The sequence below is a fragment of the Mesoplodon bidens genome (genome assembly GCF_964165515.1).
Source record: "Mesoplodon bidens genome assembly, chromosome: 1".
NCBI lineage: Eukaryota > Metazoa > Chordata > Mammalia > Artiodactyla > Ziphiidae > Mesoplodon > Mesoplodon bidens.
This window is the reverse complement of record NC_138176.1, coordinates 512,079-534,083: the sequence shown is the minus strand read 5'-3', so window position 1 is coordinate 534,083 and position 22,005 is coordinate 512,079. Positions and strand designations below refer to the sequence as shown.

Genomic DNA, 22,005 nt, shown 5'->3' with positions numbered 1-22,005 from the left:
TGTTCCATGGCTTCATCTGCGCAGCGGTGAAAGGTCATGGCACATGCGTAAAGACAAATCAAACCTTGCGCGCCCAAGGCACGTAACCATATTTGTTTGTACCGCAACTGAGCAGTTTAAGAAGTACAGACGGCGGTTGGGAGGGTTCTTCCCTGCTGGGCGGGCGGGGGCAGAGCTTTGCTCCAGGCGCTCAGGGCCTAGGGGCCCAAAGACTGGCCGGGAGACCCAGGCGCCGGAGCAGCCAAGTTGAACTTGGTGCGCGGAGGCGGGGCGGGGGCGGGGCGGGGCGGTGGGAGGGCCGCCTAGACCCTGCTGGGCTCCGGCGTCCGCTCCGACCGAGGCCGGACGCGCAGGGCCCACCGAGCGTGTGTGGGCGGCTTCTCCCGGGCCTCGGCCCCGACCCCCGCGCGCCCGCCGGCCCCGGGATGCTGCTCCGGCCCCGGCGGCCGCCCCCGCCTGCGCCGCCGTCGCCCGCCAGCCCGGACTCCGAGCCGCGGCTGGCGGGGGGCGTCCCCGGGACCCCTCCCGGGAGGCCCGCCTCGCCCGGCGCGCTGGCGGCGCCCGCGCCCCACGGGTCGCCCGCATCCCCCGGGTCACCCGTATCCCCGGGCTCGGCGCAGCGCACGCCCTGGAGCGCGCGCGAAACGGAGCTGCTGCTAGGCACGCTGCTGCAGCCGGCCGTGTGGCGAGCGCTGCTGCTAGACCGCCGCCAGGCGCTGCCCACCTACCGCCGCGTGTCGGCCGCGCTGGCCCGCCAGCAGGTGCGGCGCACGCCCGCGCAGTGCCGCCGCCGCTACAAGTTCCTCAAGGACAAGGTCCGCGACGCGCACGGTCAGCCGCCCGGGCCCTTCGACGCGCAGATCCGCCAGCTCATGGGGCTGCTGGGCGACAGCGGGCGCAGACGCGGCCGCCGCCGTTCCCCCGGACCCGGGCGCCCCCCGCGCGGCCGCCGGCCGGCCGCCGCCGCGCCCGCTGAGCCGGGTAGGTGGGCTGGGGTGGGGGAGGGGAGGGGCGCCTCGGACCGGGGGAGGTGGGCTGCGGGCCGGGGGGAGGGGCGGGCGCGCCTCACGCGACCACCCGCTCTGCGTTCCAGGCGACCCACCGCTGCCCGCCGCCCGAGACCCCGACGCGGACCCCGCCTGGACGCTCAGGTTCAGCCCGTCGCCGTCCAAGTCTGCGGACGCGCCCCGCGCCCCCGGCTCCCCGACGGCCGCTTCCACATTCACCCCCGCGCCCGGCCGCCCCGAGGACCCCGAGACCTTCCGCGCCCCCGGCTCGCCGCCGCCGCCGCCGCCGTCGTCCCCTGGTCCCACCCGGGAAGATCCCGACTCGCCGCCTGGTCGCCCGGAGGACCACGTGCCCCCGCAGTCCGCGCCGCCGTCGCTGAACGCCGCCCTTCTGCAGACCCTGGGGCACCTGGGCGACATCGTGTCCATCCTGGGCCCGCTGCGTGACCAGCTGCTGACCCTGAACCAGCACGTGGAGCAGCTGCGCGGCTCCTTCGACCAGACCGTGTCCCTGGCCGTGGGCTTCATCCTGGGCAGCGCCGCCGCCGAGCGAGGCGTCCTGGCCGACCCGCGCCAGTGAGGCCCGGCCGCCGCGGTCCTCTCTGCAGGGCCGCCCCTCGGCCCTGACCCCTCCTGCGGCCCTCCCCCACCCCTAATCTAGGTATGGGTTAAATAAAAAGATTGCTTTTTCCGACTTAATCCTGTGAGTGTGTGCGGGCCCCGCACTGGGTAGGAACGTAGGGCTGGAGGTCAGGGCGAGGTTAAAATGGCCTCGGGATCCCGGGGAGGGGCCAGGAGGGCTGGGGTGGGCTGGGGCCCCGTTGGGATGCTGCCCGGTCCTACCTACCCTGGCAGGCCAGTCTCCGGTGGGGAGGGGGCTGTGGGCACGTGGAACCCGAGGCCGGGGCCCTCACTGCACGCCAGCTTCTCCAGGTCTCCTGCCCCTGCCCCCGAGACTCCCCACCAGTCAGACCAGCCATGGTGGGTGAGCCCGGCCGAGCGGGGAGGAGGAGGAGGGAGGGTCCAGGGAAATGGCGACGGCCGGGCTCAGCGGAGCCGGTGGGGGGAGGTACAATCACTCTCCAGCGCCCACCGCCTGCCGCCCAGTGAAGAGTCTGAGGCTCTTGGCTGAGTTGGGTCAGGGAAAGAGGTGCGGCGGGGGGAGGGGCAGGAGAGCTAACGCACGCCCAGGGAAGGAGCTCCTTTGGTCGCCAGGGAGGTGACTGGGCCGGGGGCAGCTGGGGCTGGGGGTCTGAGATCTTCGACCTTGGCTGAGGCCAGGGTCCCTGCAGTTTCAAGAGGACTTTATCAAAATCGCCCCAGGAGCATTTTCCAAATAGTAACTGAGGGCCCCACCCCGGGCCGGTGGATCAGACCCAGTGGGGACAGGGCGGGGCCGGAGGTGCTCATAGCCGGGTGGGAAGGAGGAAGTAGCCCGAGGAGCTGGCCAGCATAACAATGCAGGCTCCGGCTGAATGCGGGGCAGCTTCTCAGCGACTAGGGGCTCATTCAGAGACTTAAGTGATTGCGCCACAAAGTAAAAGAGGGAAGGGTGTCCCCACGGGCCCTACGGTCCTTGCCCTCTGGCATCAGCCCCTCCCCCAGCCCTTTCCTGGAGCCGTCTTCCAGGAGGCCCCAGTAGGGCCCTCTGCCTGCAGGGACCCTGGGCAGACCAAGGGTGTGCCTGTCCTTCAGCCGCGTACTGATGGCAGGGCCTGGGGGCTCCGTGTGAAAATCCCAAATCTTCATTTAAGACCCACTGGCCTCTGCTCCACGAGGCTGTTTGTGCCCTGGTCCCTGTGAGTCCGGAAGCCACCAAAAATCTGGGGTGGGCTGATTCGAGCTTGTAAACAGCCCTCCCCACCCCCACACGCCCCCGGAAGGCAAGAGCCACGGGCTGGGGGGTCTGAGACAGCCTTGGGACACATCCCAGCAAATATGCCAGTCCCCCAGGGGTGGGGACGATGTCAGCCGGAACCCTCTGCTCTGGAGAAAGGCTGTTCGGGGGCTTGAAATCCGTGTAAGTCTCCGAGTCTGAGCTATTTGGGGGCACCAAGGAGAACCCATCTGCCTTACTGCCCACGTTGCCTGGGGCCCCGGACGCCACATCCCGTGGCTTTCTCCCTGGGGCCCTGTGTTGCAGTAAAGACTCTGAACACCCCTTCCCCTGGCATCGCTAACGTCTTCCGGCCTGGTGAGGGGCGAGTGCGTGTCTCACCCCAGCGCCTTGGCTAGTGGCTTTAGTTTTAAACTTCAGCCATTCCTGATGCGTGGAAATTCTCAAGTCCCTTCTTCTGGCCCTGCCGTGACTCCCTTTGGCTGTGGCTCTCTCGTGGGCCTGTGGGGTGAGGTGTGTCCCTGTCCCGCTCTGTGACACGTGTGTCTTAAGCCGGGCATCCTGGGCTTGGCTCTGCACCTGTGCGGTGGACACACCCCAGTGGGATGGTGTCCCGGCCATGAGAACGTCTTTCCCTGTGCCAGACCCCAAGTGCAGGGCCGCGACCCAGCAGGGTCTCCTAGGGCCAGTGCTCTGATGACTGCCCACCTCGTCTCATCAGTGGCCCTTTGGCCAGCAGATTCACACTTTTTATTTTATTGTGGTAAAATACACATAACATTAAGTTTACCATCTTATCCATTTCAAGAGTGCAGCTCAATGGCATTAGGTATATTCACATTTTTTGTGCAGCCGTCACCACCGTCAGCTCCAGAACTTCATCTTCCCAAACTGAATCATTAAACACTAACTCTGCAGCCCCCTCTCCCAGCCCCTGGCACCCAGCACCTACTTTCTGTCTCTGTGGATTTGATTGCTCTAGGGACCTCATGTAAGTGGGGTCAGACATTATTTGTCTCCTAGAATAATGCCCACCAGGTCCATCCAAGTCACAGCATATTTTGCAGAATTCCCTTCCTTTTTAAGGCTGAATGGTCTTCCATTCTCTGGATGGACCACAGTTTGCTTCTCCATTGATCCGTTGGTGGACACTTAGGTTGCTTCCACGTTTTAGCTATTGTGAATAATACGGCCATGAACAGGGGTGTGCAAATCTCTCTTCAAGACCCTGCTTTCAGTTCTTTGGGGTTTATACCCAGAAGTGGAATTAACGGATCACGTGGTAGTTCCGTGTTTAATTTGGGGGGAAACCTCCAGACTGTTCTCCAGCCGCTGACCCACTTCACATTCCCACCAACAGCGCACAAGGGTTCCAATTTCTCCACATCCTCGTCCACACTTATGTTCTGTTTTGATTTTTTATCTCGGCCATCCTAGCGAGTGTGTTACAGCATGTGGAATCATAGCAGTGCTGCAGTTGACCAGCTGATGCTCGCCTGTCCAGCTGCTTGGTGGACCCATCTAGCTGGTATTTCCACCAGCTGTTCCCTGTGTTCGTACCACGTGAATTCAACTGCACGCCCGTTCTGTCCTGTGGTGCACGGAGCCCAGTGAACAGGGTACCTGTGCCACCACTAGCTCGGATGACCTCCAGCAGTGACCGTGGGTCCTCCGCTCCCTGCCATGGGGCCCTGCCCCCCACAGCTTCAGGGCCCTGGGACTGGCTTTGCTTTTTCCCTTTACCCCACGTCCTCTTAGTGCTGCCCTGTTGTGTGTGCAGGACCAGCCCTGGGCCCTCATCCTCGTCCGCCCCCATAACTCAGGGTGGTAGCCAAGGCTCGCTCCTGGGGCCGGTTTTGTTTCCATGTGGGCAGCCAATAGGTTGGAATCCAGCTCCCGCCTCATTCGGCGCGCTCGTCCTTCCACCCAAATTCTGTTTCCTCCAGGGCTGGGGCCAGAGAGAATTCGTTTTCACAGCATGTTCATCCATCAAGGATCAGTGCTGTAGGGACTAGAAAAGCAGCTATTTCCAATGAGCGATACATTGGTTATAAGGGAACACCTAATGTTAGATGTATTTTCCCCAAAGAGGCATTTAACCCTATCAACTTGGGGGCTTCTTTACCCCTGGATAGGTCTACACTCTTTATCTCTAATTAGTTCTGCTACCTGTGCTCCCTCCCATGTCCAGACTGTCCCTAAAAAAAAATTTTTTTTTTAATGCTTGCAGAATGAACTTTATTTATTTATTTATTTATGGCTGTGTTGGGTCTTCGTTTCTGTGCGAGGGCTTTCTCTAGCTGTGGCAAGCGGGGGCCCCTCACTATCGTGGCCTCTCTTGTTGCGGAGCACAGGCTCCGGACGCGCAGGCTCAGCGGCCATGGCTCACGGGCCCAGCCGCTCCGCGGCACGTGGGATCTTCCCGGACCGGGGCACGAACCCGTGTCCCCTGCGTCGGCAGGCGGACTCTCAACCACTGCGCCACCAGGGACGCCCTCCTCCATGCTTTTGGTCTGCCTAATTACCCCCTTCTCTTACAGGACATCAACCCTGTCTGTGATTTCTTCCTCACTTTTGTGCCCCTGGGGGGTGGGGGGCAACTGTGCCAACAGGCACAATAGCAATGTTTCCCTCTCATCCTGGTTCTGCTGCTAAACTTATTTGTCTGCCAGAAACCACACTGCTCTGTGTTATGGACGGAACGTGTCCCCAGATCCCTATGTTGAAACCAACCCCCAGTGTGGAGGTGTTGGTGGGGTGGGGGCGCGGGGGTGGGTGCTGGGGGGTGATAATGTCGTGAGGGTAGGGCCTCATAGCTGGGATGAGTGCCTTTGTGAGAAAGGAAATGAGAGAGCTTGCTCTCAGTCCTGCTCCCGGCCAGGCGAGGCCACAGCGAGCACGCCGCCAGCGTTTGCCGCTGAAGCTCCCAGTCTGCGGAGCTCTGTCACAGCAGCAAGAGCAGACGGGGCTCCACTGCCAGTCCCCACGCGTGCGTGCAGGCTTCAGTGCTGCGTCGGCCCCGACACGCTGCCATCTGCCCAGCCCTCCTGCCCACGTGCTGGTTGGCCTCTCCCAGAACTGTCCTGACTTACGATCTGCAGTGTTTAAACAGACATCGGCGACTCCAGGTGGGGCTTTCCTCCCCCCCACCTGGCCCAGATCCAGGCCCTGCGGAGTCCCCGGCATGGACCCTGTGTGTCACCCATCCTGGTCCTCTTCCCGGGCCTCACAGTGGGATGCAGCCCCTGCCCAGCCTCCATCAGCGGTCAGTGGGGAGTCTCTGGGGCCCATCTCTGTTGGCCGTTTATCCACGTGAGAGCCACTGTCCTTTCTGGTCCAGTTTCTCTGCCCATCGTGGGTCTAACCCAGTTCCTTCCCCTTCAGGACCCCCGTGGGCATCCCCTTCCTGCCTTCATTTTCTGAGTGCTTGGCTCTGATCTGTTCCTTCAAGGGCCCTCCGGGCCTCCAAGAAAGGTCAGATCCCTGGCTGATGGGTGGTACGTCTTACTCTTCACTGTGTCATCTAGGCCGTGATTAATCCGCCTGCATTTTAGGGTTCTATCTTCTACCAGATGTTTCACTAACATTTGTCACCACACCCACACCGTTCTCTCCCGAAAGCCCGCCTTTGTCAATAGAGCAGAAGGTCCCGTGTCCCTCGCCAGGCTGCCACCTGCCCTCTGCACCGTGTCGGAGTCACCACGACTTTTAGAGTGCCGCACTACTTCTCCCCAGCCTGTCTGTGACCCCTGACCCCATGTGACTCAGCCCTGCTCACGCGCAGCTCTGTGGGTCGGCCTGTCCCATTTCGTGTCATCACAGATCGCGTTAGTCACCGTGGCTGCCGCCATCTGCCCTGCCTGTCATCTTTGTCACCAGAATCTCCCATAAGGGGGTCCTTTGCTGAAGACCCCCGGGGTCATTGTCCTCATCATGTTTATAAGCAGGTGTTGTCTGACTTGTCTTGGTTCATTGCTGTTTCTAATAACAGCACCAAGCAAAAGAACTCTCTGGGATGATGGGAATGTTCTAGAACAACACTGTCCAATTCGACAGCCACCAGTCACATGTGGTCACTGAGCTCCTGAAACATGGCCAGTGCAACAGAGGAACTGAATTTTTTTTAATAGGCATTTATTTATTTATTTATTTTTCTTTATTTTGGCTGCACCAGGTCTTAGTTGCAGCATGCAGGATCTTTAGTTGCAGCATGCATGTGGGATCAAGTTCCCCGACCAGGGATCGAACCCGGGCCCCCCGCATTGGGAGCACAGAGTCTTACCCACTGGACCACCAGGGAAGCCCTGGAACTTAATTTTTTAATCTAAGTTAATTTACGTCGCCACATATGCCTCAGAGTTCCACATTCAGTCCTTATGCAAAATTCTGTTTTATTCTAGTACCATTGGTTTCAGCTTCCTATTTTCAGAATCTCACCTTGAAATTTACATTTATCAGCAGCAAAATCCCATTCCTTTCACCAAAGACAAAGCCCTGGAGTCAACAGGGTCACCACAGGCCCCTTTCTGAGTCTCAGACTTACGGGAGACTTACCAAATGCAGCGTGAACCCGCCCCCGTACCACTCCGACCCCGACCCCGTGTCTCTGGGGGACGGATGCAAGACCACAGGGCCTGGCTGCGGGCAGTGACATTCAGTCTGTCTTCTTTCGGAGGAACTTGCCCGCGCGAGGCCACACCGCAGCGTGGCCCAGCGCCTCCTGCCAGAGGCCTTCCCGGGACCAGAGGATGGTGGAGCCCCCACCTGCCAAGGGAGACACGATGGGAATCAGCCGGTGCTGGGATTGCTTCTGAGGCAGCTGACCAGAGCAGGGAAGGCGAGGCCTGGCGAGGGGTGGGGGGCGGTGAGCAGAGGGGGTGCAGTGGGGGAGGGTGTGAGCAGGGGGGGCTGCAGCCCCCATACTCTCTACAGTACCAGCCTCAGGGCGGTGGTTTTGAGGACGGGAGGTGAGGGCTGGGGGGTGGGAGGTGCGCCCTGCCTCTGCCTGTCCACTCGGCCTGCCCTGCTGCAGCCTGAGGGCAGGATGGAGGGGGACGGGGGAGGCAGGGTCCAGGGCTGAGGTTCCTTGGGCAGCAGCAGGAAGCTCTCCTACCTGGCCCCCTAGGAAGGAAGGGGCATAGGGGAGGCGCCCACCCGCCCGACAGGGAGACCCAGACAGATGTGATGGGGCCCCCATGAGCAGCCCTTGCCCCAACTAGGGGAGGGCGTGCGCGGCTCTACCTCATCACACCCGCAACCCACCGGGCGCTCTCCCAGACTACCGTCCAGCTGGGGTAGGGTCATGCCCACCACGCCCCCACACTCACACCTCTGTTCTCGCCACCGGAAGCACAAACTCGCCCTCTGGGCTTCAACGAGGGAGGTTAGGGGAGGGGCCGACCTGCGAGGGAGGGGGAGGGGGGACAGCTGTGGCCCTGGCTCTCTGAGAACCTCGCGAGACCACGGGGCGTTGGAGAGAGATGGGACAGGGGAGCAGTGATGCGGTCACACGAGACCAGCCTCACCTCTTGGTGGGGGTGGGCGTGGACAAGGGGTCTTGGGAGGCGCGGGGCCTCCCTCGGCGTAGTCGTCCCCGCTGTCGGTGGTGGTGGCCTGGACTAGTCGAGGCCGTGATGGCGAGAACCCGGCGGGTCTAAGGATTTAGGCAACGGAACCTCCAGGACCAGGTGCCAGGACGCAGGGCTGGGGCTGCTGGAAGAGCCCGTTTGCAAGGGGGCGAGTTGACTTGGGTCGCGGGTTGGGTCGGGCCGCAGGGCCTCCGAGTGTAGACGGGACTCGAGAACGCTGGGCGGCCACTCACCGCTCGCCTCCACCAGCCCGCACTGCCCCGCGCCGGAGGGACGCGACTCTCCGAGGCGCGCATGCGCGGGATTCGGTGCGAGGTCGGCTGCGGCGCGTACTGGCGGGCCAGCTGCAGAGAGCCGAGGCCACGCCTGCGCCTAACCACCGGGTCTCCGAGGAAGGCAACAGCGGGGTTGCCGAGGGGCAGCAAACCCGGGAGGTGCGTCCCAGAGCCAGGAGAGGGGCAGGGCTTAGCACCCCTGGACGCTGCTCCCTAGCCAAGTGAGGCAGCTGAGGCCAGACGTGCGTGACACAGCTGTCACTGGAGCAGCCAGGGTTAGAGGGAGGGGAGGCCCCAGGGGACACGAGCCAGCCAGGTCGGGAGGGAGTGGGCCTGCGCCCGCGGCAGTGCTGAAGAAAGAGAGGGGACCAGCCCAGGCAGCAGCCGGGAGCTGACGGGGGACTCGGGGTGGGGGGCCGTCTGACCTGCGGAGGTGAGGTCACCTTAGGACTCAGGAAGGGGAGCTTCAGGGTAGGGGCTGGGAAAGTCGAGGTGGCAGGGCCATTAGAGGAGGGTCCTGGATTACGGAGGGGGTCGCCCAGCAGAACTGGGGTGGTGGGCGCGGAGGATGGTGCCCGTGTGTGGACAAAAGACCGAGGGGCCGGGCCTGAAAGATTAGAAAGGAAGAGATGCTAAAACTGGGGTTTGAAAGGCGTGGTACCTGTTAATGCCTGACATTGCATAAATCACCGCTTTTGAGCACAAAATACGGCAATTCCCAACAAATGTTCCCTGTTACCTAGAGGGTGCCTGTCCCGCCCGTTCTGTGCAGCTGCAGCGGTCGTGGGGTTGGGGTTGGCTTCTCTTTGCCGCGCTGGGGAGGCACCGCCCCGCCTCCACCCGGAGGGGCTCCGCGTACCCGCCCCCGAGTCCCCCCAGCTCGGCCGCTGTCGCTGGTAGCGGAACAGACACTGTCGCGGCGGCACTCAGAAGCCTGCCCCCGGGCGTCCTTGGAGCAGCCCTGGGGACACGCGACTTCCAGGACACCGTGCAGTAATCTGCAAGACACCCCGCGCGACACACGGCGAGTGAGTTAAATCCCCAGCCTCACCCCTCAGGGTCCGGTGACCGAACTGGGCTGGCCTGGGGTCGGGAGGAAGACGCGGGGTCCGCGACCCCGGCTCTTCCCCGGTGTGCCCGGCTCCCACCTCACCGGCCCCTACCTCACCGGCCCCTCCCCAGCCCGAGAGGCTCGAGGGCGGGGTTGGGTAATCCCAAGGCGAGGCCCGTGGGGCCTTTGATGTCCGCGGGGCGGGAGCGGGGGCGGCCTCGGTATCCCGCCCAAACTGGCGCCGGCGCCCCTGGGAGTCCAGGCTGCGTGCTCGACCCGACCGCTCGGAAGCCCTGCGGCCGCCTGGGGGCCGAGTTCGGCCGCCGGGGGCGCCGCGCCGACTCAGAGCCCGCGCTCCGGGGGGCGCAGCTCCCGCCAGCGGGTCCCCGCAGCAGCACCCTGCGGTCGTCTACAACGCGCCACGTGTCCGTCTGCCTGGCCGCGTGGAGGAGACAGACGCGGTCTGGCCAAGGTTGGAGGAGAGGGCCCGCTGACCCCGCCGCCACCCCACGGAGCACGGGCGCCCCAGACCTCGCCGCCCCCTTCCCCGAGGCCAGCTTGGCGCCAGGGACGCGGACTGGGCCAGTGAGTAGTGAGGCGCTGGCGGCACAGGGGACTCGGACAGGGTGACTGTCCCTAGGCTAGCCCGTGCGGCCTGGGCTTCTCAGTCCGCGGGAGCCCTGCACCCTCCTGGCCACCACGGGGTGGAGACAGGCAGCAGCACAGCGGAGCCCAAAGCGGTCGGGGACCCGCAGCGGAGCACGGTGGCTCCCCTGTCCTTCCTGCTCGGTTCCTCCTGGGAGCCAGACGCGGAGTCATCCACGTCCTGAGCCAGCAGACCCCCTTTCTTCCTGTCACCTGAATCTGGAGACAGCTCCTATGGCACCAGAGCGAAACCCAGCAGAGGGTCTGGGCAGGGGCTGGGGGGTGGAGAGAGAGAAGGGCCAGCGTAGCCCGAGGGACCCTCTCTGACCAGCCCCTCCCCACCCTGTCTGGCTAGTTGCCCGCCCACATTCCTACCCAGCAGGACAGCGGGCTGCCGCAGACACGCCCTGTCCAAGCCCACCCTGTGCTGGGAGTAGTGATGCAGACCCCTGACCCCCTCGGTGTGCACACCTGTCACCTCTGGCACTGCAGACCCACGGGGGCAAGTTGGACAGAGGAGATAGCTCAGCACTGCACAGGACAGGCTCCCAGCCGGGGTGCTGGGTGGGAAGGGGCCATCCTCACCTTCCTGCAGCCCAGGCCAGCCGGGTGGGGGTGGGGGGGAGATGAAAGGCTGTAACAAGTCCTCAGTTCCCATCTCTCCCTTCACCGGGGACACAGACCCGCCCCTCCCCTAGACATCTTGGAGCCGGGGGAGGTGTGAATGGCTTCTTTTGTGCCTCTGAATGGAAGGCAATTAGGTGCTACTTATCTGTGGGGGGCATTTGGGTCCTCTTTGCAAACCCACCTCCCACCCACCCCGCTCCTCCTGAGCTTATAAGTGCAGCCCAGCCCTGCCAAAGCCTGAGGCGGACCCTGTGCTCATCCTGGCCCTCCTGCCTGGCCGGGGCACCCCGTTCCCAGCCCCCACCGTCTGTCCAGAGGCGGATCCTGAGTGCGGCCGCACCATCCAACAATGCCTCCCTCCTCCACCTTTCCTGGTGCCTGCGAGACAGCTTCCAGCTTTGCCTCGGGGGACCGGCTGTCCCAGAGAAGCTGCGCGGGGCCAGCGCACACCGCCAGCCCCGCCGAAGTCTCCCGGGGGAGCCTGTCTGCCCCAGCCCAGGTGTGCAGCAGAGGGGACCACCCCCAGACCGTGGGCAAGGAGGTGAAGTCCTCAGGAGTGTCTGCGCTGGGGACACCCACACCTGGTAGGTGTGGGGATGGGGGGGCCTCCCTTCCCAGGCTGGGAAGGGAGCCGGGGAGGTTTCAGGAGCAGGGTCACACATTTGTGTACTCCGGCCGCAGGTGGGGCATTCTTTGCAGGACTGGGGCTTGCGGGTTGCGCCGGACCCCTCCGGCTGGTGAACCCTTCCCCTCGGAAGCAGAAACCACAGTGGCGGTCTTCCCTGCTCAGACCCCTTGGAACTTCTCTTCCCCCCCGCCCTGGAGGGGCTGCCCCCACGCTCTCTGAGCCAGGATGCCCACCTTAGCACTCGGTAGCACGTGGCCTTCAAGCTCTAAGTCCTTGGGGCCCCACTTCTGCGAGAGGGTCACCGGTAAGTGCACCTTGTAGGTCACGAACCTGCTCCGTCCGGGGGGCTCCCCGTGGCTCCTCCTGCAAAGCCGGGTGCCTTCGTTCGGCATCCAGACTGTGGCCTGTCGCTGGCCACCTGGAGTCCTGCAGGGTTGCTTAGGGACAGCACGACCCGGAGCCCACTGTGGTTCCGTCCTTGTGAGCTTCCCGTGGTTTCCAAACTTGACGGAACGCTTTGTCGTTGGCGGAGGGGGCTTTCTTAGTCCGTGTTTTAGTGTTTGTGACTTAATCACTGCTCTTAGGTGTCAAGTCCTACGTGGCCAAAAGTGGGGCTGGTATTATCTGTAAGTTTGCATGTTTTAAAAAGTTTAAATAATGACCATGGAGACATCTTCACCTCATGGGGGTTCTTAGTGTTGCCCTATCTCATAATTAGAAATCAGAGCACAGACCCGCAGGAGACAGAGCCTGGGTACACGGGGAGTCCATGGGAGGGCTTTCCCAGACCGCAGGCCTTTGCCAAGGGTGGGCTCCGCCAGCCCCCATTGCACCCCCCCACCCCGCCACGTGAGTTGGAGTTCCTTGTTTGCGGGTGAAAGAAACTGGTTTCTGGAAGGGAGCATTGGGCAGCGGGTGAGGGGCCGGTGTCAGGATTGCTGTCCACCCCATCATCCTCTTCGACATCCACGCCTCTGGACCCCCTCCACACTCAAGTTGAAGGTGAGGAGGGGTGTCGCCTTGGCCCAGCGGGAGGCTGGAGGGCGGGCTGCTCTCCTGAGGCCCCGCCACCAGCACCCTCTGCGGTCACAGCTGGTGGCACCTCCCGGGGGGGGGGTCCCTGTCCCCCCCAGGCAGCACTTTCAGCCACACGGACTGGGTGCCCTCCTGTCCTCCCTCAGGGCTGAGCCAGGAGGCAGAGGGCGCTCGGGCTCCCCGTGTGCGCACAGGTGGAGCAGGTCAGCGCTCTGGAGTGCTCCTTCCGGCACCGCCGCTCCCTGGGCCCGCTGGAGCACCGGAGGCTGGCCCGGGAGATGCAGCTCTCCGGAAGTGCAGGTGAGGGGACTGGCCGGGTAGGGGGGTGACCCGTCGTTGCCCTGCTCACCTGGTTTCAGAATCGCCGCGTGAAACACAAACGCCATCTGCAGGACTCCCAGCTGAGCGTGCCCTTCCCCACAGCACTCCGTGCGCCCCTGGCGCTCTGACCCCCGACCCTCTGCCCTGGGCTGCGTGCGGCCTGCAACTGCTGTGCCCATGGGCATCCTTGCCTGGGCCCCCGGCTCTGGCCCAGCCTCTGGGCTCCTTCTGGGGTCCCTCCCTAGCGGAACCAGCCTCTCGGGCTTCCCCGTGGGCCTCGTGCGGCAGGCAGCCCCCCAGACGCCGGGAGCCCGGTGCACGTGCTGAGCCCAGCTTTGCCCTGGGGAGCCTGCGCCTGTGCGCCCCGCCAGAGACCCGGCATGTCTTTTAAGGACGTGAGGCTGCCCAGAAGCCTGCAGCTCAGGCCTATCAGACACTGGGCCTCCGTGCAGAGCTGTGTCTGGCATCTACCTGCAGAGACACGGTGATCCCCTGTGTGGGCCTGAGGCCAGTGGCACCTGGAACCTTCCGGCCTTAGGACTGTGGAGGGTTTACAGTTGAAGGCGTTTCAGAGCCACTTCATACCTGAAAGTTGCCAAAGGGTTGGTTTAGGAAGTGATGGGTCAGCAAACAGTCAAAGGCCAAAGTGGACTGTGCTGCGCCAGGCGCTCACACGTGGGTAACGCTACCCTTCCTTGTGGGTAACTAAGGGTAACTTATTCAATAGAAGGTTTCCAGTTAGGGTAAATAAAGTCGGATTCTTATGCTATGTGCTTCCAAGCTTTGTGCATGAAAATGGAAACCGGCAGGATTAGGAGGAAGTGAAGGTGCTTCTCACCTTGGTGTTTGAGTTCCACGTTAACCATGACCCCAACGCTGGAAACGGGAAAGGAACTGATGGTAGCTTCCGGAGCGCGTGTGAGCGGGACCGCTCCCTGTGCTGCCCTGCTCTCCCTTTGCTGAGGAAGGACCCACGCAGCTTCTGGCCTGCGCCCCCTGAGCTGTCCTCGCCTGCAGGGCTGTGCCCCCGGAGCAGGAGAGAGAGGCCCCCTCCCTGCCCGAGGCGCGCCTGGAAGCCGCCTCATCGCTGGAGGGAAGAGCCAGGGGTGCAGACTTCCCGGAGGGTTCCGACACGGCACTCAGAGGGTGTCTGCGCCACATGGGTGACAGTGGGCGAGCCGGGGCGTGGGGATGATGCCCGGCTACCGCGGTGAAGGGCCAGTTCAGAGAGGACCTGGGTATTCAGTACAGGATCACTTCGTCTTCATTACAGGAGTGCTTTGGGGGAGAGTAGGAGAGATTGAGGAAGAGGCAGGTGGCCGGGGAAGGGCAGTGGGGCACAGCTGGGAGGGGGAGGGTGCGCCCTGGGGCCTGCCCGGCAGGAAGGCACCGCAGGGCGGAGACCCGGGGACCTCCCGCCCGCTGTGGAGGGTGGGTTCTGAGCAGAAAGCCTCCGCGCAAGAAGCAGAAGCCTGGGTGTCGGAGGATAGAGCCGGGCCAGGGTGGGGGCAGCTGCCGAAGGCCAGTTGGAGCCTTTGGGGTTTTGACCAAGTTCCACAGCAGCACGATGTGGGCCTTACTACTCATCGCGACTGTGGCTTCACTACTCATCGCGACTGTGGCTTCCTTTACAGAGGTGGGGCTTTTACGACTGTGTGGAGCCGTTTATTCAGGGTCTCTTGTGGGATCGGGATTTGCTTAAACAGGTACAGGTTTGTGTGGTTTCAGCTGTTTTAACCTCTGGTTCAGAAATGCCTGCCTGGATTCTCTCTCGACCCTAAAATCTTAGCCAGTGTCTAGCTTGTCTTGTTCCTTCCAGGCTACCCAGTGGATCAGGGGAAGCTGAGCGATCCTCAGCCTCTGTGTCCTGTGATGTGTGTGTGTGTGTGTGCCTCTCTGTGTGTGTCTGTGTGTCCCGTGGTGTGTGTGTGTGTGCACCTCTGTGTGTGTGTCTGTGTCTGTGTGTCCCGTGGTGTGTGTCTGTGTCTGTGTCTGTGTGTCCCGTGGTGTGTGTGTGTGTGCCTCTGTGTGTGTGTCTGTCTGTGTATCCCGTGGTGTGTCTGTGTGCGCCTCTGTGTGTGTCTCTGTATCTGTCTGTCCCGTGGTGTGTGTGTGTGTGCCTCTGTGTGTGTCTGTGTCTGTGTGTCCCGTGGTGTGTGTGTGTGCGCCTCTGTGTGTGTGTCTGTGTCTGTCTGTCCCGTGGTGTGTGTGTGTGTGTGTGCCTCTGTGTGTGTCTCTGTGTCTGTGTGTCCCGTGGTGTGTGTGTGTGTGCGCCTGTGTGTGTGTGTGTCTGTCCTGTGGTGTGTGTGTGTGTGTCTGTGTCTGTGTGTCCCGTGGTGTGTGTGTGTGTGTCTGTGTCTGTGTGTCCCGTGGTGTGTGTGTGTGTGTCTGTGTCTGTGTGTCCCGTGGTGTGTGTGTGTGTGTGTGTGCCTCTGTGTGTGTCTCTGTGTCTGTGTCCCGTGGTGTGTGTGTGTGTGTGTGCCTCTGTGTGTGTCTCTGTGTCTGTGTGTCCCGTGGTGTGTGTGTGTGCGCCTCTGTGTGTGTGTCTGTGTCTGTGTGTCCCGTGGTGTGTGTGTGTGTGTGTGCCTCTGTGTGTGTCTGTGTCTGTGTGTCCCGTGGTGTGTGTGTGTGTGTCTGTGTCTGTTTGTCCCGTGGTGTGTGTGTGTGTGTCTCTGTGTCTGTGTGTCTTTTGCCTGAGTGCTGTCGCCCCCGCTCCCAGGGCTTTGGGTGTCACTTGTCTGCAACCTCCCCCCACTTCTGGGCAGCAGTGCCCACTTACCTGGTCCTCTCTACCCCACGGCTGTCATGACCAGCAGCGACTGGTGGTGCTTCCCAAGCCCTCCTTCCGTCCTGCTGCTCAGACAGGCGCGTTAGAGCCTCAGCCACTGGCAGGGACTGGGCAGAACAGTCTAAGTCCCAGTTTAGGGCAACAGGGACTTTGCAGTGGACACTGGCTGGGGCAGCCGGCCTTGAGCAGGAACCGGGTGAAGATGGGAGAGCCCGTGGCTCTGCCAGGTCCACCTCCTCTGGTGTGGGAGCAAGACCTGGTGACAGACTGCAGGGCCTCATGCCTGAAACTTATATGCAGGAGGTTCCAAATCCATACGATAAGGTACATAGGCCAAAATATTTACAGCAGAACCAGCTGGTGGGGTCTCCGGGCTGTCTTGCTCTAAACTTTTCTGTCTGCAGTAGTCATAGGAGGTGCTGGGTGGGGCTGCTTGGGTGTCGGCCCCTCCCCTTCCCAGGGCCAAGCACATCCCTCCGCCCCCCCGCCCCGCCCAGTTCTGAGCCACCCAATTCTTGGCGCCCAGGCGTCATGATGCCTGGTTGTGGGTCAAGAATGGGTGCTCTCAGCCAGGCCACCCGCACAGGCCCCATAGCCAAGGGGCTTGCAGAACAGACGCACGCGGCACTGCCAAGCCCCCTTAAGGGTGTGGGAGCACCTCCCCCCCATGACTGCACAGATTCTCGGTCCTCCTCCCACTTCAGTGGCCCCTGGTGGCAGAGGACCTGTCATATCCAAGACCATTGCTGTGCAGGGGTCAGGACCACCAGGGCCGCACCGCGGGGCTCCTGGCCACCAGAGGGGAAAACAAGCCTCCCCGGGTCCTCCCGGGGCGGCAGGACCACCCAGGCCTCTGCAGCTGGAGGGCTCCGTGTCGCCCCCTCCCCAGGCCGGTAAGATCCTCATTCCCAGCTGTCATAATTGCAACAGACAAGGGGGCAGGTGGAGGGAAACCCCTCCCCAGGGAAGCTATGCTGAGGTTTGTGGGGCAGGATCATTCACCCAGTGCCTCTGTGATCCCCACCCCACCATTTACGGGGGGCCCCTGCGACTGGCGGCCTATAGGGGCGTCACCTGGCTTTCCCGAGGGCCGCCTGGCCCCAGGCTGTTCTCTGTGCTCCTCAGCTGAACCAGATCTGATACAGGACACACTGGTCTGCTCTGCTCGACCTCCTGGTGGGGACTCCTGGCCTATCTAACTGCCGAGGGAGCCACCCACAAGGGACCCCACCCTGCGGCTGGGGCAAGTCTGGGACCAAGGGGAGGGTATGCCCGGCCAGCTGCAGTGACTCTGAAGGGTTTCCCTTCCTGGGCCCTGGAGCCATACCCTGCAGCTGCTGACAGGAGGATAATGGTAGAGAGCAAGGCAGAGCCACTGGCTGCCTGGATCCAGCCGTGCCTGCCAGCCACCTCTGCATCACAGGAAACACAGGTGTCTGGATCAGGTCACTGTTCCTCATGCACTCAGAGTATTGTGTATACCTGCTTCCCTTCCATACTCTCAATGGTCCCAGCCCCCAGCCCCCTGGTGAGGATGGACCGGACGGAGAGTGGCACTGTGGGGGTGGGTGGCTGCCTGAGCAGGGAGGGTCTCGGGGGCCTGGCACTCTGCCTTCCCACTGCCGAGCCTGGGGCGACCACTGGTAAAGGGAGCCTGGTGTCTATGAGCCCCGTTCGGTGCCCCAGGCAGTGCTGGGGGTCGGGCTGTGCTCACTCCAGCCCTGGGAGTCCTGGCCCGCCCACCTGGCGCCGCCAGCGCTCTGGGAGTGTCCTGCCCCCGTGACCCTGGTTAACAGCCCCCCACCTCACTGCCCCCCCCCGCCCCCATCAGCACAGAGAGGAAAGCACACTTTCGGGCTTCAGCGGTCAAAGCGTTTCCACACTGAACTTTACATGAAATCACCTTTATTGACATTTACGAAGGGAAAATACAAGTGTGATGAAAGTGGAGGGAGCAGGCCCACGGCAGCCCCCGCTGACGCCCTCCCCCGCCCCACTTCTCTGCACGTCCAATCCCCCTGGTCCCAGACCCAGACCCCGCAGTGTTCCCAGACGGGCTGACCCCGCTCCTGTTCCGGCACCTTCTGTAACTTTTCAGGGCAGCCCCAGTGACAGTCGCCGTGGAGCAGGGCCCTGCTCAGCCCCCCTCCCACGCTCCTGCAGGGGCAGGGCCTGGACCACGCTGTCCACAGCTCTGGGGCATGCACGGAAGCGAAGGTTACCCGATCTTCTTGTCCTAGGACGGGGGACCCCTCCCTCTCCCTGCCCCCGCCCCCTCATCCATCATCCTGATGGAGGAGGGCAAGGACCCCGTGGCTCCGTCATCGGGATCCATCCCCGATCCGGCGTGCGGGACGTGGAAGCAGGTCCAGAGGCAGGTGCGTGGCGGGGAATGGGCTCTGCGGCGCAGCAGGACCTCGGCGCCCCATTTTCCCATGCCCTACACCTCTTTAGGCCAGACCCTCAAAGAAGTATGTGCATAGGAAAAAGGAACAGCGAGCGGCGTGGCCGGCACGGGCGCGGGTCCGGGAGGGTCCGTGCTGGGTCAGGTGAGGCGCGCGGACAAGCTGCAGGCTCGGCTCGGCTGGGCGGCTGCAGGCGTCCTGTGGGTGCGAGCGAGCGGGACGGGCTGGTGGGCTGAGGAGGAGGCAGGAAGGCCAGCCGGGCCTTACCTGGTCAGCTTCAGGTCCGGAGTCTCTGCGGGCGAGCGGGGCCAGGAGCGAGGAGGAGAGCCGCTTGCTGACTGCGGGCTCTGCTGCTGCGGCCGCCGGGCGCCCCTTTATGTGAGGCAGAGACCTTGGCGGGTGGCGCCCAGAGCAGCAGCCATCACGTGCGGTCACGGGCTGCTCTGTGCCAAGGACCCCGCCTGCCCCCGCACCTGCGAGATTGGGGCACAAAGACCTGCTCTGAGCAGAGCGCCCAGCCTTGGCAAGCGGGCGGCTAGGCCCACGGGGCCGGGGGCTGCTGGCCAGGACCTGGGACCGGGCCAGCCCTGGCCGGCAGCCTCCTCTGGACCTTATCTCCCCACGAGCCTCTGCTTGCGTCACGGCCCAGAACGCACAAGGGAGAGAGAGCCTCCAGGGAGGTGGCACCTCTCCCCTCCCGTCCCGACCTCCCAGCGTCCTGCCCCGGCCATGGAGCCCCAGGACCCCTGCCTCAGGAGGCCGCCTGGGGCTGGGGCTGCCCGTAGTCCAGAGGATCCGGTGGGGGAGCTCTGCCTGGCCGCACACCCGCCCGCCGTGTGCTCAGCTCTGCCCCAGGGCCCCAGGCTGTCTGGAAAGGGGCAGGGACTCTGCAGTCTTGGGGGGACACTGTAGGGACAGGCGAGGGAGCGGCACCCAGGGAACAGCTGATCGAAGACCCAAGTCTTCGCACACAGAGACCCACACAGGCGCGCCACCCCTCTCCCAGGCCCAGGAGCCCCAGGAGGGCAGCTCAGCCTCCCGCCGCGTGTGGCCGTGGGCGCAGTCAGTACCTGCTGGAGGGGCAGCTGGCTCCACACGGGCGAGTGTCCCCACTCTGCTCACGAACATTTCTGACCTGCAGGGAACGGCAGAGGTAGTGGCCCGAGTCTGAAACTGACCGGCCATCACGTCCCACATCTGCCCCCTGGGTCCCAGGGCCCCCTCCCGTGCAGCACCCACAGCCTCTGCTCCCCCTCCGCCCCTGGGGTGGTCCGTGCCTCCAGGACCAGGGACGGCCCCCCTCCCTGCCTGAGGGTCCAGACAGGCGACCCCACCCTGCCCTCCCTTTGCCCTGAGACCTGCTCTGGTGTGTGTGTGTGTCTGTGCATGCATGTGTGGTGTGTGTGCAGCAGCCCCTCGGGCTCTCAGCCGACCAGTGGAGCCTCGGGACTGTTGCATCGAACCCCAACTGAGGGGCGGCTCCTGAATGGGTAAAGGCAGGCGGAGGGCACAGGTGGACGTGTGAGGGAAGCCAGGTGAGGGAGCGACCACCCATGCCTGTGGACGTGCCAGGCCCTCCTGACACATGCCCACCGTGGCCTGGACCCGTCCCGGCTGAGCAGTGTGGCTGAGAAGCTGCAGACCCTGGGCTGCGTGGAAGCGGTGGGTACCCCTGCCGGGAGACTGTTCGCAGTCCAGGGCCTCTGGGGGCCGTGCAGCCTGCCAGTGGGTGCAGGGTCAGAAGACGCCAGTGGGCAGTTGCTCAGGGCTCTCCTGGGCGGCCGGGACAGGAGGGACCGGGCCGACCTTTGGGCTGTATGGGGCCACAAAGGGGGTGTCAGATCCTGACCTCTGATGGGCAGGGGAGGGGCCCTTGGTGGAGGAAGACCCCCACCCCCACCCCGGGAGCTCAGAGGCCCGAGGGCGGCGGCCTGCTGAGTCTCAGGCTGATGGGTGAAGCCCCAACTCGAGTGGCGTCTCTGGGGCCATCTGCTCAGGCCCCTGTTCTCTGGAGAACCACTTGGGGTCCTGCTCCCCCCAGCCCGGGGGCCGCCCCGTCCTGAGCCTCCATCGCCCTTGACCCTCCCCCTCGAAGCTGCATCCCATGGCTCTTGGGAAGCACACTTGCACCCTTGACCTTGGGCCCCTCAGGTGGGTGGGCGATGGGCCTGCAGGAAAGAAGGAGGCGAGAGGCAGATGGATAGAGACACAGAGACAGGGAGTTGGAGTGGCGATGGGTGCGGGAGGCCCTGCTGCTCTAAAGCACCTTGGAGGCCTCCCTTGTCTTCTTAATCTTACCGTCCTGATGATAAAATCAATGCCTGCTAATTACAAACCACTTTTTGCATCCAGAAAGGCATAAAGAGAAGATGGGGCAGGGACGGCAGCCTGAGCCTTCTGGCCCCAGCCCAGCATCTCCGGCGTGTGGACCCCAAGCCGTCCGCTGCTGTGCCGCTGGCTGTGCTCCCGTCGCCCCCTTAAGCCCCTGCCTCCACTTTCCCTCCGGCAGTGGGGGTAGCTGGCCCTCTACCAGCAGGAGCCCGGGGGCTTTGGGTGGGAGGCCAGCTGGGGTGAGGGGGCTGGACCCACTGTGTTTCCCCAAGGGCGGCAGGGAGTAGACTGTGTGTCCAGGAGCCCCCCTCAGGCTGCCACGTAGAGCTAGGCAGAGGGAGGAGACGGCTGAGGGGCTGGGCCTGCCTTCCACGGCGGGTTTCAATCCCATCCAGCCCTCCTGGACCCCTGGAGGGCCCAGACCCTTGGGGTCTCAGCCCCAGGAAGGCTTGCTCTGTGGCTTCTGGAGGTGAAGGAGGGGGCTCAGGGCCAGCTTCCGGCCACAGCCGAGGGCAGGAAGGCCCCAGCCAGAGGGCGCTGAGGCTGCTCGCTGCCCAACGGGTGCATCCCCAGTGCTCGCCCTGCCTCGAGGCGCTGTGCGGCCCTTCAGGCTTTCAGTGGGACCCAAGCCCAGAGCAGGAACCCAGGCCCCCGGCTGCCCCCTCCTGTGCTCTGGCCGCAGACCCGTCCAGGGGACCCTGTCAGACTTCTCTAGGAGCTGAGTGGAGCAGTGCCTGCCGGGTCCAGCCCCCTCCCTAAGTGGTGAGGACGGTCCCCCCGGGCAGACACAGCAGCTGGATTCCAGGGTGGCCGGACGAGGGACACAGGGTGCCTCTCACTTCTGCAGCCTCTGGCCGGACCCCACTGCGGGAAACCTTCCTGTTTGCCAACTCTTTGGCGTCCACACAGCCCCGGGCACTGCGTCCTGGTCCCTGTCACCTGGGGCAGGGCCCCCTGCTGGGTCCAGCCAAACCCTGGGTGGAGAGGCACCCACAAAGCGGCCCCTGCAACACAAAACATGCTGGGCCCGGCCCGCCCTTTGCCCACAAGACAGAAAGTATCCTTGCCGGCCCTGGAGGACGTGCTTGGCATGGAGTTGACTAGTGATAAGGGGTGTCCTTCAGGACTGCTCACTCCCTCCCATTGCTCCATTCCTGGTGGGGGGTGTCCCCACAGCTGTCTGCTAGCTCAGGCCAAAGTTTCCAGCCACCAGGAGGTAGCCTACATTAACCCTTGGTGGGTTCCCAGAGAGGGTGGCCTACGGAACACAGAGACCTCAGCCTCTGCCCTGCACCCCAATCCTGCCCTGTGCCCCAACCTGAACTGCACCCCAATCCTGCCCTGCATTCCCTGGGTTATTATCCACTGGCGTTCCCCACCCCGAGGGGCAGGCCAGGCAGGGTCAGCAGCCCCTCCCCAGGGCGCGGCTGAGGCCTGGTTGCAGCTCACAGGGCCGTGGTGTGCAGG

The 22,005-nt window shown here is 63.6% G+C and overlaps 2 protein-coding genes across 4 annotated transcripts; both read left to right on the top strand.

Annotated features, from left to right (window-relative positions):
- Window positions 1-425: 425 nt before the first annotated feature.
- Window positions 426-1,587, top strand: UTF1 (undifferentiated embryonic cell transcription factor 1; the record flags this gene model as incomplete). The annotated part of the gene is made up of 2 exons (XM_081241332.1): window positions 426-981; window positions 1,094-1,587. The coding sequence occupies 2 exons, from the start codon at window positions 426-428 to the stop codon at window positions 1,585-1,587; spliced, it is 1,050 nt and encodes a 349-aa protein (XP_081097458.1).
- Window positions 1,588-9,867: 8,280 nt separating this feature from the next.
- On the top strand, window positions 9,868-12,007 carry LOC308617742 (uncharacterized protein). 3 transcript variants are annotated; one of them, XR_014015923.1, is made up of 3 exons: window positions 9,868-10,343; window positions 10,759-11,614; window positions 11,730-12,007. XR_014015923.1 is itself a non-coding variant. In XM_081235082.1 (2 exons), the coding sequence occupies exons 1-2, from the start codon at window positions 9,948-9,950 to the stop codon at window positions 11,041-11,043; spliced, it is 681 nt and encodes a 226-aa protein (XP_081091208.1). In that variant the 5' UTR covers window positions 9,868-9,947; the 3' UTR covers window positions 11,044-12,007. The 3 variants fall into 3 exon arrangements, 1 of the variants encoding a protein (XP_081091208.1); XR_014015924.1 differs by having other exon boundaries at window positions 11,712-12,007; XM_081235082.1 differs by having other exon boundaries at window positions 10,759-12,007.
- The last annotated feature ends 9,998 nt before the right edge of the window (window positions 12,008-22,005 follow it).

Coding starts and splice junctions, on each gene's coding strand:
- LOC308617742 (XM_081235082.1), top strand. CDS start 9,948: ATGTCCGCGGGGCGGGAGCGGGGGCGGCCTCGGTATCCCGCCCAAACT. Junction 10,344..10,758: donor CAGGGACGCGGACTGGGCCA/GTGAGTAGTGAG, acceptor CTGTCTGGCTAG/TTGCCCGCCCACATTCCTAC.